Source organism: Budorcas taxicolor, chromosome 13 (assembly GCF_023091745.1).
Source record: "Budorcas taxicolor isolate Tak-1 chromosome 13, Takin1.1, whole genome shotgun sequence".
NCBI lineage: Eukaryota > Metazoa > Chordata > Mammalia > Artiodactyla > Bovidae > Budorcas > Budorcas taxicolor.
In genome coordinates, this window is record NC_068922.1 from 22,737,069 (window position 1) to 22,756,389 (window position 19,321).

A 19,321-nucleotide genomic window follows, 5' to 3' on the forward strand; every position below is an offset into this window, starting at 1 on the left:
GCACCATAAGTGAAAAGGGTGATCTTGATACAGAATGTCACAGCTGGACAGACAAGCTGTGTGAAAGACGGGCTGATGCTGGACCAGAGCCAGAATGGACCCAGGGCCTGGCAAGCCACTAGAACGCTCCCTCATGATTCCCTCTGTGAATCAACTTTTTTCACTGACACCCCATATGCACGGGGAGCAGGGCTTGTCCCTCAGTGAATGCAGTCACAACCTCACAGCCCCACTGGCTCCAGGAGAAAGTCCTTGGGCAGAAACTGTTGGCCCTGGTGCCACCGTGACAGGCTCCTGACCTGCAGGCAAGGCACCCCCCCCCACCCCGTCTCCACCCCCAGATGAGACTCAAGGGCTGTTGCCCGAGGATTCACTTCGTGGAAACGAGGACCTGGAGCTGTTTCTCCACTGCTCTTCTTGATGTCTCAAGTGGTCCGGTCCCTCACAGCACCAGAGGCGGGCTGACCTGGGGCCGCATGTGTCCTAGGTGCTAGGTTACAGGGCCAGTGCCGCCCAAGCCTGCTCTGGAAACCTCATTTCAGTCATTGGAGAAAAACCACGTCTGTATGGATATTTTATCAGATCACCTCCCTGAAATGTGTCCTGGTGATCTTAATGGTTTTTAAGTTTAGGCAGTTTGTACTTTAGCAAACTATTTCCAAGTCCTGAGCAAATGACATATTTAAAAAGGAGTGCACAGTTGATGGTGATGGTTCATTCAAAATTAACAGCACAAAACAGTGACTTTTAACTTGGATATTGAAAAGTGGGGCCCAAAGTCATCATATCCTAAAAACATTGCCTATGTGTTCTCTGGAATTCTATAGTTGGGGATGTATTTCTGCAAATCACAGTTTATTACCTATGTCCGTTTTTTTTTTTAGATACATATAATGTATCCATATATTATAATTACATATATTAATCTACATATTAATACATAGAGTTAAGATAACCCCACATTACTGCTAGCTAGCTCAATAAAAACACCAGCATCCTGCTACACATCAACTGGTGTGATCTTTGGTCAAAGAAACATTATGTTTTAATTCTTACACATTAGTTCACTCATGTTCCTTCATACATTTGCCTGACTGTTAGAAAAGCACTATTCTGTTTGTCCCCAGGAAGTTAAGCTTTGCAGTGATGAGAGAGAAAATAATCTATAAAATACCCAAATCTGTTTTTCTGTTAACGTAATATGTTTAAACAATATAGCACAACGTTTATTTTAAAATTTTAATTTTTTTTTTCACTAAGGCACATGACGTATAGAAATACTGAGGTACAAAATGTAAATTTCTGCATAAGATTTTAAAAATAATCCTTTTGGAAAATGGAGGTAAACATCTTCCAGAGGATTCAGCTTCTAGCTTGTTTTTTCTTTTGAACCAGTTCAACCAGCAGCTTGTATCTGGCGATACAGTCTTCCTGGAGAGAGAGAAAGAGGGGGTGGGGTGACAGTTACAATCGGTGTGCCCCTTGCGGGGTTAGCCCGCCCTGCCCAGTCCTGACCAAGGGCTGTCCTGTTGGCCTGGACCTCCCGGAGCGTGCCCTGCTCTCCTCAGGCGCACCCCAGCACCAGAGGGTCTTCCAGCCCCTCAGGCTGCAGAACTGACAGCTTAAGACCCAGCTGCCTGTAGCTGCCACTCCTTGGGGTGAGGACCTTGATGAAGCACGGAGCGGCCTCACTGCTTCTTTGTGTATCACAGGGTACTTTCCAGAACCATCTCTGTTTCTGTTCAGAAACACCCCAGAGGCACCGTAACCCTTCACTAACTTAAGGTCATGTGGGAAACCAGGTAACTGGTTTGTGGTCTGCTGCAGATGACTTTATCAGCTGTCTGGGACAAAGAACGAGTGTTCACTCTCCTCCTGGGGTTTTGGCTTTAGCAGTGTTCTGAGAAAAACATCTAACAAGTGCCTCTTCTGCATCCCCAAGGACCACCTGCCTAAAATATCAGCCTTTTCCTAACTATTCTGCCCCTGGCAGAGCCAAGTGTGAAATGTAGTGCTCAGCGGCCCAGCGGCTCTGAGCAGCAGGCCTGCCGGGGCAGCGCCGGGGGGCCTGGCTCCTCTCTCAGGCCCCAGTCACCCAGTGGCTTGCGGGCCACTTCCGGGGAGTCACCCAGGGGCAGTGAGCCAGCAGGGGTGGCTGAACCTCCCCTGGACCTGGTTCTGATGTCAGGCTTAAAGGGAAGGAACCCTTGCAGGACATTCCTCCCTGAAACAGAAAGGTTTCCAAACCCCCAAGGCAGTGAGCTTGAGCATTCCACCCCCAGGAACCCATGGTTGCAGCTCCTTCATTTTAAGCCATTGTTGACTCATCGTACCTGTAGATGCCTGTGTACCCACAAATGCTAGAGGAATTCAGGGAAAATCATTTCTTCTGGCAAATCAGTTGGAGGGGCTAGGAAGGAGCTGTGTTTCTTAAACAGGTCAACTGCTAATGGTTTATTTTTCTCCTCAGGAATTCTCAACTTCATTATTTTAAAGGAGATAAACTAGACCTATACACATGGGGGCATCTATGGCCACAAGCTAGATTTTCCAACACTGAATTTCAATTAAATGTAAATGAACATCAGTGTGCCCACAGGCTACTGAGTGGTGGGCACAGGAGGCAGCAGAGATTGGCTCTTTTGATTTCTCAGTGTTCTGGTGTCTCAGACAAAGGGTGTGGGTACGAGGAAAGAAGCCCAGGAAACTGTGTTGTGAGGTAGGGCCAGAGTTGAGAAGATCATATGGGAGGCTCCGCACTGTCAGCGCGGAAGCCGGGGTCGGGTGGGGCCTGCGTCTCCACAGGGGCCGCCGCCCGCTCTGAGCTGGTGTCGGGGAACCCTCTGCGGACGTGTTTAAGGAGCTGTAAACGGGGCGGACAGCGCTGCAGGGACAAGCTGGATCCTGGTCCTGGTGTCCACCTGTCAGTCCCTCCCCTGGCCCAGCCCCCACTGGCAGAACGAAGGCTCCAGAAGGTCAGCAGTACTGTCACGGGGAACTTTATGTTCTGTGCATGAGGTTTTCGATGAGAAAAAAATAACTGGTCGCTGTAATGATGACACTTAGACTCTCGACCTCATGTATGCTCAGTCAGGCGCACAGATTCACACACTGTCAGAGGCAGCCTACTGGAAGGCAGCTGGCAGGGGAAGGACGGGCTGGATAGGAAGGATAGGAGGCGGCGCGAGATGAGGGACGGGCGGGTGGGGCCACAAGCCACTTCCCTGTGTCTGGAGCCCCCAGAGGCCCTTCCGGGCGTCACCCACCTTGCTCTTGGCCGGGACACACTTGGCTATCTTGTCCCAGCGGTCAGAGGATCCCCTCGGGTACTGCTGCAGCGCTAGTTCCAGAAGCTTCTGTTGGTTCTGAGTCCAGGGCTCCTCTGCGGCGCGCGCGCGCGCTCTCTGCTGGCTCTCCTCGTCACTGGACTGCTGCTCTGACAGGTCGAAGTCCTTCTGCCTCTTCCCCCGGACGCGCTCCTCCGGCTCGGGGGGCCGGGCGGGCCTCCGCCTCCGCGGCCGGCTCTCCTCCGCGGCCTCTGCCCCCGGCTCGGCCGCCGCCTCCTCCTCCTCCGTGGCCGACTGGGCCTCTTCCCGCTGGGTGATGATGCTGTCCGGCAAGGCTGCGGTGGGCCTGGTGGGCCTGGGGCTCTGAGCTGTGGATCTGAGTTCCGAGAGCCTGACCATCCCTGTGTGGAGGGACACACGGGGAGAGGAAAGTCGGTTCAGGGAGTAAGAGCCGCGGTGGTGTGGCCGCCGCAGCAGACAGTGGTGGGGCATTTTGCGTGTATCTTACTGAACGTTCCCAGTATTCTAGAAAGACAGCCATCGCTACCCCAGTTGTACAGGGGAGGGACGTCACCCTCGGCAGCCGCAGAGCTGGGATCCGAACTCGCTTCTGTCTGATTCCGGGCCATGGTCCCTCCACCACTCTGAGGAACAGGGGCCTCCAGAGTCGGCTGTGATCAGAGGAAGTGCAGGGACTAACCGCCTACTTTCTAGGTTAGGAAGGCTGTTCTTCAGGACCCAGGGCTGCTGCTAACTCCACGAGTGTCAGCAGACTCAATGTCAGACCCTTCACTGGGCTCGCTGACTGCCTGGGGCCCTGCGCCACCGCCACCCACAGGCGTCACCTCGGAGACCCCCCAGATGTTCAACCACGCCTTTCCTGCCCTCCTCACATACTCCTGACCCCTCCTACTCTCTAGAAAGACCGGTCCACGGCCCACCCAACTCCCCGCTGCCTTTTCAAGAGCATGTTTCTGGAGACCGTCTTGGAGGGGAGCATCTTTCACGGAACGCTGTTTGCCGGTCCCTGCCTTCACGCCAGACCAACAGCTGTCCTGGTGGGAAAGCAATCGAGAATGCCCTCCCCCCTGAGCCCTTAGCAGCCACGCCCTGTCCTCCCCAGGGAGACGTTTCCAGATCTCAGGGTTTGCTGGTTGCTGGCTGGTTACATCTAGTACAGGGACCTGTATTTAAGTAGAGTTGGAAGCTTGAAGGCGCACTTCTTCCTGGTTTCAAGCAAATAGTATGGGGCTCTTACAAAATTCCATTTAGTCTTTGAGAAAATGGATTCTGAAAAACATAGATTCTTGGGGAAGCTGCTTGATCTTTTCTTAAGGATGCTCTCTGTGTGCGGTGCCAACTGTGGTCAGTGTGGAAAAACGGTATAGACTGGCTTTCCCATGAGTCCCCTCCCCCTAGCTCCCCCCATACTAAAGAAGAACAAGGTTTCTACAGCTCCTCAAACTTATTTAAGTACATCTTAGCACTACTGTGTGTGCAGGGCTGGATTGGCTGGTGGGTGATTGTAAATGGACCCTTTTTAGAGAGATGACCAGTAGAGTTCATTGGGCACAACTATTAAACACCATCATTTTTAAAGCAGTTATGAAAGGGGGGTTATTTTGAAGACATGGCTTGAGGTTACTGGGATGGAGTGGGTGCTGACTCACCTGGGGGGCAGGTAACTGAATCCTTCAGCTGCTTGGCTTTGGTTGTCACCTGTTTCAAAATATAAAAGAGAAAAACTGACTTTCCACATGTTTACTGTAGGTGTAGTGACCTATTTCATACAAGGTCCGTGTGAAGGAACAGAGCTTATTGAATCTTAGACCTGGATGGACCCTCAGTGATCAGCTCAGTCCATTCTTTCTAACTAACAGAAAACTGAAGCCCAGAGAGATTAAAGGAGTTGTTCCAAAATGTCAGTTTAATCAAGTGGCAGAGTCAGGACAAAAACTCAGCCCATTCAGCCCCCTTACACAAGGCTGCTTCTGAAGATGTACTAGTTTTCAAAATCATTATACGAACACATCATGTTTTTTAGGTACAGTTTCCTGAAAGATTATCTTTCTTCACTGAAGACTATTATACCCATGAGTATTATGAACAGTGGAGAGATTTACTCTTAAGCTAATACAGAGGTCTGTCTTTGCATCCCATAAAGAAACCCTGAAAGCACTAAGACTGATCCTGGGGGAAGGACATCTTGGTGGAGTAGGGCAGTTTGACCCAAGAACCATGAGACATTTACATATATATGCAAGTGATCCACAGAAAGAATTATTCCCTTTCTTATAAATAAATGTTATTATATTGTATGTCTCACCTTACAGTTTGCTTTTTCCCAGAATTTTTTTTTAATTTAATGATGTCTTAGAGGTCTATAGATAGATTTCCCTTTTTAAAACTGCTATAAAATTTACATAGAGTGGAAGGTACAGACTTTAAATGTACATTTCAATGAATTTTGACCAAAACATGTAGCCAACATTCTAATCAAATTATAGAACACTCCTGTTACCCTAGAATGTTTTCCCTGTGCCCCTGCGTCCATTTCAGCCCTACCACTGCTCTGATTGCTGCTATATATATATATACTTTAAACAGGAGATCAAAATTAAATAAATTTAAAAATGGATAGTTATCTGCCTCAGTGCGTTTATTAAACAAGCCATTCTCTCTCTACTTATTAACTTTATTGAGGTTACATTCCATTGTATACATGGAATACATACTTTGTATTCTATTCCCCTTAATCCATGTAAATTCTTGAACCAATATTTCACTGCTTTAAAGAAATTTGAAAGTAAAACCTCAGAAAATATCCTGTGACCAGCTCATAGTTAGATTCTGTATTCGGTCTTGGTTCCACCTCTGGGTAACCTTGAGCTATTTCCAATCCTTTGTCTGTCTCATGTATTACCCTCGGTAATATGTGGATAAAACTGCTAATACCTTTTGTCTGTTAGGGATGTTTTAAGTTTGAAATAAGCTCTTAGCATGATACCTAGCAGATGTTAAAGGCTCAGTAAATATTACCTATTATAATTGATGTGGATCATTTGTTTTTCATTCATACAAAGGGCAGAATTAGAGAAAATATTTAAAGCTGCTTAGAAACACTCTTTAATTCTATCCCCTACTTTCCACTCAATGAATGACCTTGCTTATTTTATGGGAAAAAACTTGAGGTTATCCAATGTAAGCTTCCCTGACTTCCAGCTTTCCCAACTCAGAACTCTGATTGTATCACCATATATCTTTCTCACATTTTATATAACCTACGATATCCTCTTGTTTTGAATCATCTCTAGATCACTTACAGTACCTAATACAATCTAAATGCTGTGTAAAGAGTTGCCAGTGTGATGCAGATTCATGTTTTGCCTTTTGGAACTTTCTAGATTTTTACCCCCAAATATTTTCCATGCAAGGTTGGTTTAATCTGTGGGTGTGGTGCTGACCATACCATGCACTTCCCTAACTGCCATTAAGTCCCTTACTTAGAGATCTCTTAGCTCCTCAAACTAAACAAATCCCAACCTAAACTCATCAACTTCTCTGCTTTTCCTTCCTTTTCCTAACAGTGTTATCATCCCAGTCACATAGGCTCAAAACCGAAGGGCCAATTTGGGGGACTTTTTTCTTCCTCTCCAGCCAGCTCCACATTCTTCACGATATTGATTCCATCTGTTCCCATCTCAGATCTCCACCACCTGTATTAGTCCTTCACTCTCTAACTAAATTAATATAATAGCCTTCTAACTGGTCTAAACTTACTTGTTAGCAGTTCTATGGAATAATATCCCTAAGGCAGAGTTCTCATCAAGTACTTTTGATGGCTCACCAGTGACCATACAACAAAGTGTTCAATTCTTAACCTGACACACAGGGAAATCCACAATCTGTTTTCTTTCCTGTATATGCATCCTGTTGAACAATGAATGCTCCCTTTTGTTGTTTAGTTGCTAAGTCATGTCTGACTATTTGCAACCCTGTGGACAGTAGCCCGCCAGGCTTCTCTCTGTTCAAAGGATTTCCCAGACAAGAAATCTGGAGTGGGAAGATCCCACAGTGGAAAGATCCAGGGGATCTTCCCAACCAAGGAACTGAACCTGTATCTCCTGCATTGGCAGGAGGATTTTTTTTTTTTTTTTAACCACCGAGCTATCTTAATGCTCCCCAGATGGTCACAAATTCCCCACCCTGCTAACAACACTGTAAAGGAATTATATTGCAATTAAAAAAAAAAAAGAAATTCCCTACCCTGTACTGTTAGCCATTGTTAACATTTGTATGAAATGATTTTCTTTTCTTTATCAAACCTCTCCTTAAATATCTGTCCAGAGCCAAACCACCCTTCAAGGTACTTGGAAGTGTAACCTTCTTCTTGAAGCTTCTCCCAGTGTCCACCACCAGAACTACCAACTCTGGTGACAATATCCCTCCTCTCTCACTTCTACTGTATTTTTAAAGATTTTATGTTTTTACATCGTCATACAATAAGATTATCTTTTCTTCTTTTGTTGTATAGTTCTGTGAATTTTAATACATTTATAGATTCATGTAACTATAGGATACACAACCTACATATAGGATATGGAATAACTTTTTTTAAAACTCCTGCATCTTATTTAACAAAATATTTTGGAGATTATTCTACAACAGTACATGAAGACTTTTTAACAGCTTAACTGAGATATAATTCACAGACTATACAATTCATCCACTTAAAGTATGTAATTCAGTGGTTTTTAGTATATTCAGATGTGCAGCCATCATCATGACCGATTTTAGAACATTTTTATCACTTCAAAAAGAACCCCCATACCCATTAGCTATCGTTCTCCGTCCTTCTCATCCCACCCCATTCCTCACCAAGCAGTAAGCAACTATGAATCCCTGTGGAGAGTCTATAGATCTAACAGAGGATCTAGAGATTTCTGTATTCTGGACTTCCGTATGAGTGGAATCACGTGTGCATTTGTGTGGCTGGCTTCTCTCACTTAAGGTCATGTTTTCCAGGTTCATCCAAGTTGTAGCATATGTCATGACTTCATTTCTTTTTATTGGAGAACAGCATTCCATTGTGGATACACCACATTTTGTTTATGCATTTATCAGTTGATAAACATTTATTTCTATCTTCTGGCTATTATAAATAATGCTGCTATAAACATTTGTGTATAAATTTTTATGTGGGCATATGTTTTCATTTATCTTTTTTCTTTTTGTGGGTGGATAGTATGTACCTAGGAGTGGAACTGCTGTGTCATGTGATAATTCTATGTTTAACTTTTTGAGGAACTGCCCTACTGTTTTCCAATAGGGGCTTCTGATTTCTCTACATCCCTCCTAAAACTCATAATCCAATTTTGTTGTATTATTCCACATCTTAGTCAGTGTAAGGTGCTATCTTGTGATTTTGATTTGCATCTCCCAAATGATAAGAGATACTGAACACTTTTTTTCATGTTTATTGGCCATTTGTATATTTTCTTTGGAGAAAGGTCTGTTCAGATCCTTTTTTCCTTTTTTATTTGGGTGAGGGTTTTTTTTTTTTTTTTTCTAATGTGCTATGTGGCATGTACTTTCCTAGTTCCCCACCTAGGGACTGAACCCACACACCTGCAGTGGGAACTCAGGAGTTTTAACCTCTGAACCGCCAGGGAAGCCCCAGATTTGTCTTTATTATTGAGTTGTATGGGTTGGTTCTTTCTATATTCTGGATACAAGCCCTTCATCAAATAAAGGATCTGCAAGGATTTTCTCCCATTGTGTAGGTTGTCTTTTTAGGTTCTTAGTGGTGTCCTGTGAAGCATAAAAGTTTTTAATTTTGATGATATGCACACTGCTTGGACTTTTGTTGTCCTATCCGAGAATACTTTTGCTGAATCCAAGGTCATGACTTAGCCTCCTATTTTCTTCTAAGATTGGGTTGGCCAAAATGTTCATTTGATTTCTTCTGTAAGATGTCATGGGAAAAAAAAACAAATGAACTTTTTTGCCAACACAATAATTTTATAGTTTTAGCTCTGACATTTAGGGAAATAGCAGCCTTCAATAACAATGTTAAATTTTCTGATCCACGAAAAGGAGATATTTTTCCATTTGTTTTGACCTTCAATTTCTTTCATTGTTTTCTAGTTTTTGAAGTGTGTACTTCTTTTTGTTAAATTTATTCCTATTTTATTCTGTTTGATGCTATTATGAATGAAATTATTTTAATTTCATTTTCAGATTGTTCATAAAGTATTTTTGTACATTTATGTTTCCTGCAATCTTAATGAATTTTATTAGTTCCAGTGGTTTTTTAGTTAATTACTTAGCATTTTGTACATATAAAATCATGTTATCAGCAAACAAGGGCAGTTTACTTCTTCCTTTTTAGTCTTACTTTTCTCACCTAACTGTTCTGGCTAGAACCTCATAAATGTTGAATAGAAGTGGTGAGGGCAGACATCCTTGTCTTATTCTTGATCTTAGTAAGAAAACATCCTCTCTTTCACCAGTAAGCATGCTTTTCACTGAAGTTTTTAGTAGATTTTCTTTACTGGGTTGAGGCACTTCCCTCTTATTCCTAATTTGTTGTTTTATCATGCAGGAGTGTTGGATTTTGTAAGATGCTTCTACTAAGATAATCTTATTTTTTATTCTATTAATATGATGAAAGTGAAGTGAAAGTGTTAGTTGCTCAGTCGTATCCAACTCTTTTGCAACCCCATGGACTGTAGCCTGCCAGGCTCTTCTGTCCATGGAATTTTCCAGGCAAGAATACTGGAGTGGGTTGCTATTCCCTTCTCCAGGGTATCTTCCCAACCTAGAGACTGAATCAGGGTCTCCTGAATTGCAGGCAGATTCTTTACCATCTGAGCCACCAGGGATGATATGATTTTATGATGAGTTAGCCTTTGACTATGTGGATCACAACAAACTGGAAAGTTCATAAGCAGATGGGAATACCAGACCACCTTACCTGCCTCCTGAGAAATCTGTATGCAAGTCAAGAAGCAGTAGTTAGAACTGAACATGGAACAACAGACTGGTTCCAAATTGGGAAAGGAGTATGCGACAAGGCTGTATATTGTCACCCAGCTTATTTAACTTATATGCAGAGTATATTATGTGAAATGCTGGGCTGGATGAAGCACAAGCTGGAATCAAGATTGCTGGGAGAAATATCAATAATCTCAGATATGCAAATGACACCATTGTTATGGCAGAAAGTGAAGAGGAACTGAAGAGCCTCTTAATGAAAGTAAAAGAGGAGAGTGAAAAAGCTGGGTTAAAATTCAGCATTCAAATAAATATGATCATGACATCCAGTCCCATCATTTCATGGCAAATAGACAGGGAGACTTTATGGCAAACAGTGAGAGACTTTATTTTCTTGGGCTCCAAAATCACTGTAGATGGTGATTTTGACTACAGCCATGAAATTAAAAGATCTTGAAAGAAAAGCTATGACAAACCTAGACAGCATATTAAAAAGCCGAGACGTTACTTTGCTGACAAAGGCCCATCTAGTCAAAGCTATGGTTTTTCCAGTAGTCATGTATGGATGTGAGAGTTGGACTATAAAGAAAGCTGAGTGTCAAAGAACTGATGCTTTTGAACTGTGGTGTTGGAGAAGACGCTTGAGAGTCCCTTGGGCAGCAAGCAGATCAAACCAGTCAATCCTAAAAGAAATCAGTCCTGAATATTCATTGGAAGGACTGATGCTGAAACTGAAACTCCAATATTTTGGCCACCTAATACGAAGAACTGACTCATTGGAAAAGACCCTGATGCTGGGAAGGATTGAAGGCAGGAGGAGAAGGGGACAGCAGAGGATGAGATGGTTGGATGGCATCACTGATTCGATGGACATGAGCTTAGGCAAGCTTCAGGAGTTGGTGAAGGACAGGGAAGCCTGGTGGGCTGCAGTCCATGGGGTCGTAGAGTCAGACACGACTGAGCAACTGACCTGAACTGATGATGTGTGTGTGTGTTAGTCGCTCAGTCGTGTCTGACTCTTTGTAACCCCACGAACTGTAGCCAGTCAGGCTCCTCTATCCATGGGATTCTCCAGGCAAGAATACTGGAGTGGATTGCTGTTCCCTTCTCCAGAGGATCTTTCTGACCCAGGGATCAAACCCAGGTCTCCTGCCTTGCAGGCAGATTCTTTACCATCTGAGCTACAGGGAAGATCTATGAAGTGATGATGAGTTTACATTAATTGATTTTCAGACATTGAATCAACTCTGCATTCTTAGAAATCCCACTTGATTAGGGTACATAATTATTTTTATTAGTTTCTGGATCCAGTGTGCTATATCCTGTTGAGAATTTTTATATCCATCTTCACATGAAAAACTAGTCTGTAGTTTTCTTCTCATGTCTTTGGTTTGCTATTAGGGTAATACTGGCTTATAAAATGCTTTGGGAAGTATTCCCTCGCTTCTATTTTGGGAAGGTTTGTGAAGTTTTGGTATTAATTCTTCTTCAAATGTTTGGTAGAATTCAGCAGTGAAGCCATACGGGTCTGGGCTTTTCTTTGTGAATAGTTTTTGTTTTTTTTTTAAATTAAGTTACTGATTCAGCCTCTTCAATTGTTATAGGTCTCTTTTGCTTTTCTGTTTCTTCTTGATTCAGTTCTAGTAGTTTATGTCTTTCTAGGAATTTGTCCATTTCATTGATAGCTATTAGAGAAATAGGTATCCAGTCTCTAGGCCTACATTTCACAGTATTCCTTTACAGTCCTTTTTATGTCTGTAAGTTTAGTAGTGCTATCTCTTTTCATTTTGATTCTGTTAATGTTTTTTCTTTTTTGTCAATCTAGTTAAATGATTGTCAATCTTATTCATATTTTCCAAGAATCCGCTTTTGGATTCATTGACGTTTCTCTACTTTTCCAGTCTCTAGTCTATTTCATTAATTTCTGGCCTATTTTTTCTTTTTCCTTTCCTTCCACTTGCTTTAAGTATAGGTTGTTGTTTCCCCAGTGTTTAAAGGTGGTGGTTTAAATCACTGGTTTGAGATCTTTCTTTCTTAATAAAGACATTTATAAATTTCTATTAACTTCATTAGATGCATTCCTTAAAACTAGGTGTACTGTGTCTTCATTTTCATTTATCTTTAAGAATTTTGATTCCCCTTGCGATGTCTTTTCTTCTTTTACTTTTGGCTGTACCACGTGGCTTGCAGGACCCTCCCTGACCAGGGATTGAACCCAGATTGAACCCAGTGACTGGATTATTTAATCCATTTACACTTAATATTATTATTGATATAGTTGAATTTAACTTTTAATGTCTTTTTTTGTTCCTCTATTATTGCTTTCTTTTGCATAAGTGAACATTTTCTAATGTAGCTTTTTTTTTTTTTACTGTACTTTATTGAGGTTTCCTTTTTTTTGGAGGTTGCTCGAGAGTTTACCATATACATCTTAACTTATGACAGAAGTGAAAGCTCAGGGTCCTAACCACTGGACTGCTGGGGAATTCCTGGGATTTCATCTTTGATTAATTTGCTATTTAATAGTCTGTGGTTTAATTTAGACATATTTATTGCTTTTCCCTGCTACTGATTTCCAGTCTCATTCCTTTGGGATCAGAGAGTATACTCTATATTACTTCTGTCCTTTTAAACTTACTGAAGTTACTTGATCATGGAGCACACTGTCTGTCTTAGAATATGTTTCACATTTACTGGAAGGACGCATTTTCTGTTGTTGTTGGATAAAGTGTTACACGGCTGCCTGTTAGGTCTACCTGACTCATCGTGTCATTCAAAGCTTCCTTGTTGACCTTCTGTCTAGCTTGTTTTCTCCATTATTGAAAGAAGGGGGTACTGAAGCTTCCAACTATTATTGCTGAATCACCTGTTTCTGTTTTCATTTATCTCAGTTTTTGCTAAATGTATTTTGGTGCTCTGCTATTAGATCCACATGCTTGTAACTTATATTTTCTTGAATTGGCCTTTTAATTATTATAAAATGTTCTTCTTTATCTGTACAATTACTTATTATTTTGAAGTATATTTAATATTAGTATAGCCACTCCAGCTTTATTAAGGTTGCTATTGGCATGATATTTTTTCCTTCCTTTTATTTCTCTTTGTGAATCTAAAGTATGTCTCCTGTAGACCACACAGGGATGAATCATGACTTTTTTAAAATCCTCTCTGAAAAACTCTCTTTTAACTGGATTATTTAATCCATTTACACTTAATGTTATTATTGATATAGTTGAATTTAACTTTTAATGTCTTTTTTTTGTTCCTCTATTATTGCTTTCTTTTGCATAAGTGAATATTTTCTAATGTAGCTTTTTTTTTTTTAACTGTACTTTATTGAGGTTTTTTTTTTTTGGAGGTTGCTCGAGAGTTTACCATATACATCATAACTTATGACAGTCAGCTTCAGATTTATACTGCCTTAATTCAGGGATACATAGAAACATTACTGCTATAAGCTCTGTTCTCTTTACCCCTGTACTGTAGTATGTCCATTATATATACTGTATCTATTCATGTTACAAATCCAGTAATACTTTCAAAATTACTACTTTACCTTCTGTAGTAGTTTACTCAGCCCATACAACTTTGCTCCCACTCACATCCTTTGTGCTGTCATTGGTAAATATATGATACAAATATTACTTTTCTATATGTTACAGGCCTGAGAATAACATGCATCTATTATTTACAACTGCTTTCTAAATCAGTTAAGGAGAAAACATGTATTTATACTGTTTTTTATAATTACCTAATTACCTTTCCTGGTGCTCTTTTTCATGTGGATTCAAATTACCATCTGGGGTCACTTGCTTTTAGATTGAAGAACTTCAGTTTCTGTTTACATTGAAAAGTTTTTTTTGCTTTTTTTTTTTTTTGATAAATAGCTTTGCTGGATGTTGGATTTCTGGTCGGCAAGTTTTTCTTGAGTACTCTGAATATGTTATTCCACTGCATCCTGGCCTTCACAGTTTATGTTGAGAAGAAAGCTGTTAATCTAATGGGGAGGGGTTTCCCTTCTAAGTCACAAGTTATTTCTTTCTAACTGCCTTCAAGATTTTCTCCTTGTTTTGACTTTCTGCATTTTTATTATGGTACATCTTTTGTTGACATTCTTGAACTTATCCTACTCAGAATTACTGAGTTTCCTGATGTATTTAGGTTAGCATTTTTCAATAAACTTGGAAAGTTTTCACCCACACACTCCTTGGAGTTTTTCCCCTCCTTTCTCTCCTAACTCCCATTATACATGTGTTGATGTTTTCTCTGAGGCTCTGTTGACTCTTCTTTTGTTTTTCCCTCTGTCCCTCAGCTTGAATTTCTCTACTGACCTATCTTCAAGTTCCAGAATTCTTTCCTCTGTCAGTTTAAATCTACTGTGGAGCATCTCTAGTGAATTTTTAGAATTGTAATCATTATACTTGAATTTCTGCTGGTTCTTTTATTATTTTACAAAATAATTTCTATCTCACACATTTACAAGTGTTATTTTGAGATCTTTTTCTGTGAAATGATATATTTGGTCACTTTTTTTTTAAGTGTTTATTTATTTGGCTGTGTCAAATCTCGGTTGCAGCATACAAGATCATTAGTCTTTTAGTTGTGACATGTGAACTCTTAGTTGCAACATAAAGGATCTAGTTCCCTGACCAAGGATTGAACCCTGACCCCCTGCCTTGGGGGCTCAGAGTCTTAGCCACTGGACCATCAGGGAAGTCCCCTTTGGTTACTCTTCCAGGGCAGTTTCTGTTGCCTTCTGTTCTAATAGGTGGGTCATATTTTCCTGTCTTTTCATGACTCATTATTTTTGTTCAAAACTGAAATTCAGATAATATATTGCAGCAATTCTGGTTAGTGATTTCCCCTCACCACACCCTTCCCACAATTAAGATTTGTTTTATTTGCATGTTATTTTAGTGGATGGCTAGATTATCTTCATTTCAGTTCAGTTCAGTCGCTCAGTCATGTCTGACTCTTTGCGACCCCATGAATAGCAGCACACCAGGCCTCCCTATCCATCACCGCTCCCAGAGTTCACCCAAACTCATATCTGTCGAGTCGGTAATGCCATCCAGCCATCTCATCCTCTGTTGTCCCCTTCTCCTCCTGCCCCCAATCCCTCCCAGCATCAGAGTCTTTTCCAATGAGTCAACTCTTTGCATGAGGTGGCCAAAGTATTGGAGTTTCAGCTATAGCATCATTCCTTCCAAAGAAATCCCAGGGCTGATCTCCTTCAGAATGGACTGGTTGGATCTCCTTGCAGTCCAAGGGACTCTCAAGAGTCTTCTCCAACACCACAGTTCAAAAGCATCAATTCTTCGGCGCTCAGCTTTCTTCAGTCCAACTCTCACATCCATATATGACCACAGGAAAAACCATAGCCTTGACTAGATGGACCTTGGTTGGCAAAGTCAAGTCTCTGCTTTTGAATATGCTATCTAGGTTGGTCATAACTTTCCTTCCAAGGAGTAAGTGTCTTTTAATTTCATGGCTGCAGTCACCATCTGCAGTGATTCTGGAGCCCCCCAAAATAAAGTCTGACACTGTTTCCACTGTTTCCCCATCTATTTCCCATGAAGTGACGGGACCAGATGCCATGATCTTAGTTTTCTGAATGTTGAGCTTTAAGCCAACTTTTTCACTCTCCTCTTTCACTTTCATCAAGAGGCTTTTAGTTCCTTTTCACTTTCTGCCATAAGGGTGGTATCATCTGCATATCTGAGGTTATTGGTATTTCTCCCAGCAATCTGGATTCCAGCTTGTGCTTCTTCCAGCCCAGTGTTTCTCATGATGTACTCTGCACATAAGTTAAATAAGCAGGGTGACAATATACAGCCTTGACGTACTCCTTTTCCTATTTGGAACCAGTCTGTTGTTCCATGTCCAGTTCTAACTGTTGCTTCCTGACCTGCATATAGGTTTCTCAGGAGGCAGGTCAGGTGGTCTGGTATTCCCATCTCTTTCAGAATTTTCCAGTTTGTGCTGATCCACACAGTCAAAGGCTTTGGCATAGTCAATAAAGCAGAAATAGATGTTTTTCTGGAACTCTCTTGCTTTTTCGATGATCCAGCAGATGTTGGCAATTTGATCTCTGAGGCTTTGGCATAGTCAATAAAGCAGAAATAGATGTTTTTCTGGAACTCTTGCTTTTTCGATGATCCAGCAGATGCTGGCAATTTGATCTCTGGTTCCTCTGCCTTTTCTAAAACCAGCTTGAACATCAGGAAGTTCACGGTTCACGTATTGCTGAAGCCTGGCTTGGAGAATTTTGAACATTACTTTACTAGCTTGTGAGATGAGTGCAATTCTGTTGAGCATTCTTTGGCATTGCCTTTTTTTGGGATTGGAATGAAAACTGACCTTTTCCAGTCCTGTGGCCACCGGTGAGTTTTCCAAATTTGCTGGCATATTGAGTGCAGCACTTTCACAGCATCATCTCTCAGGATTTGAAATAGCTCAACTGGAATTCCATCACTTCCACTAGCTTTGTTCGTAGTGATACTTTCTAAGGCCCACTTGACTTCACATTCCAGGATGTCCGGCTCTACGTGAGTGATCACACCATCGTGATTATCCAGGTTGTGAAGATCTTTTTTGTACAGTTCTTCTGTGTATTCTTGCCACCTCTTCTTAATATCTTCTGCTTCTGATAGGTCCATACCATTTCTGTCCTTTATCGAGCCCATCTTTGCATGAGATGTTCCCTTGGTATCTCTAATTTTCCTGAAGAGATCTCTAGTCTTTCCCATTCTGTTGTTTTCCTCTATTTCTTTGCATTGATCGCTGAAAGCGGCTTTCTTATCTCTCCTTGCTATTCTTTGGAACTCTGCATTCAGATGCTTGTATTTCCTTATCTTTCCTTTTCTCCTTTGCTTTTTGCTTCTCTTCTTTTCACAACTATTTGTAAGGCCTCCCCACACAGCCATTTTGCTTTTTTGCATTTCTTTTCCATGGAGATGGTCTTAATCCCTGTCTCCTGTACAATGTCATGAACCTGCATTTATAGTTCATCAGGCACTCTGTCTATCAGATCTAGTCCCTTAAATCTATTTCTCACTTCTACTGTATAATCATAAGGGATTTGATTTAGGTCATACCTGAATGGTCTAGTGGTTTTCCCTACTTTCTTCAGTTTAAGTCTGAATTTGGCTATAAGGAACTCATGATCTGAGCCGCAGTCAGCTCCTGGTCTTGTTTTTGCTGACTGTATAGAGCTTCTCCATCTTTGGCTGCAAAGAATATAATCAATCTGATTTCGGTGTTGACCATCTGGTGATGTCCATGTATAGAGTCTTCTCTTGTGTTGTTAGAAGAGGGTCTTTGCTATGACCAGTGCATTCTCTTGGCAAAACTCTATTAGCCTTTGCCCTGCTTCATTCCGTACTCCAAGGCCAAATTTGCCTATTACCCCATGTGTTTCTTGACTTCCTACTTTTGCATTCCAGTCCCCTATAATGAAAAGGACATCTTTTTGGGGTGTTAGTTCTAAAAGGTCTTGGAGGTCTTCATAGAACCGTTCAGCTTCAGCTTCTTCAGCATTACTGGTTGGGGCATAGACTTGGATTACTGTGATATGGAATGGTGTGCCTTGGAAATGAACAGAGATCATTCTGTCGTTTTTTAGACTGCATCCAAGTACTGCATTTCGGACTCTTTTGTTGACCATGATGGCTACTCCATTTCTTCTAAGGGATTCCTGCCCGTAGTAGATATAATGGTCATCTGAGTTAAATTCACCCATTCCAGTCCATTTTAGTTTGCTGATTCCTAGAATGTCAACATTCACTCTTGCCATCTCCTGTTTGACTACTTCCAATTTGCCTTGATTCATGGACCAAACATTCCAGGTTCCTATGCAATATTGCTTTTTACAGCATCGGACCTTGCTTCTATCACCAGTCACATCCACAACCGGGTATTGTTTTTGCTTTGGCTCCATCCCTTCATTCTTTCTGGAGTTATTTCTCCACTGATCTCCAGTAGCATACTGGGCACCTACTGACCTGGGGAGTGCCTCTTTCAGTATCCTATCATTTTGCATTTTCCTACTGTTCATGGGGTTCTCAAGGCAGGAATACTGAAGTGGTTTGCCATTCCCTTCTCCAGTGGAGCACATTCTGTCAGACCTCTCCACCGTGACCCGCCCGTCTTAGTGAGGCCTATTGCCCTCTGCCCCTATAGCATTAGGCTCTGATGTTGATCCTTGGATAGGTGTGGTATGATGCCCAGTCATCTTGGGATGCTTGTCTAGTGTTATTTGTAGGACTCTCTTCCTCTCTTTACCTGACCACAATCAATTCCACTAATTGCTGGCTGAAGCTCTGTTTTCTACAAAATGCATGAGGGCATAAATTACTCCACAAAGAAATCAAATCAAATTGTGGTTCCTTTGAAGGGATGGTTTCTGAGGTCAATATTTGGTATTTGTTATGACTCCAGAAAGACTCCTCCTGAAGAAGTTATTATCCATGGGTTGGTTTTGAGAATATGTGATCAGTTACTCCTTGTACTGACAGAGAATTCTGAATACAGTGTAGGTCTTCTTGACTTATATTGGAGTTGTTGTTGTTTAGTCACCCAGTTATGTCCGACTCTCTGTGACCCCGTGGACTGCAGCACACTAGGCCTCCCCCTCCCTCACCATCTCCCAAAGTTTGCTCAGTTTTTTGTCCATTGCATCAGTGATGCCATCCAGCCATCTCATTCTCTGATACCCTCTTCTCCTTCTGCCCTCAATCTTTCCCAGCATCAGGAACGTTTCCAGTGAGTTGGCGGTTCACATCAGATGTCCAAAATACTGGAGCTTCATCTTCAGCATCAGTCCTTCTGACAAGTATTCAGGGTTGATTTCCCTTAAGATTGACTGGTTTGATCTCCGTGCTGTCCAATGGACTTTCACGAGTCTTCTCCAGCACCACAGTTTGAAGGCATCCATTCTTCGGTGCTCTGCCTTCTTTATGGTCCAGCTCACAACTGTACATGACCACTGGGAAAACCACAGCCTTGACTACACAGATCTTTGTCAGCAGAGTAATGTC

At 41.9% G+C, this 19,321-nt stretch overlaps 1 protein-coding gene across 1 annotated transcript in view; it reads right to left on the reverse strand.

The window, feature by feature from the left end:
• Nucleotides 1-1,259: 1,259 nt before the first annotated feature.
• DNAJC1 (DnaJ heat shock protein family (Hsp40) member C1) overlaps nt 1,260-19,321 on the reverse strand; it is a 190,381-nt gene continuing 172,319 nt past the window's right edge. Inside the window, exons 10-12 of the mRNA XM_052651016.1 lie at nt 4,958-5,006; nt 3,267-3,688; nt 1,260-1,431 (exon numbers count right to left, since the gene is read on the reverse strand). Coding sequence (XP_052506976.1) covers nt 1,363-1,431; nt 3,267-3,688; nt 4,958-5,006 — 540 coding nt within the window. The 3' untranslated portion in view covers nt 1,260-1,362. The remainder of the gene's footprint in view (nt 1,432-3,266; nt 3,689-4,957; nt 5,007-19,321) is intronic.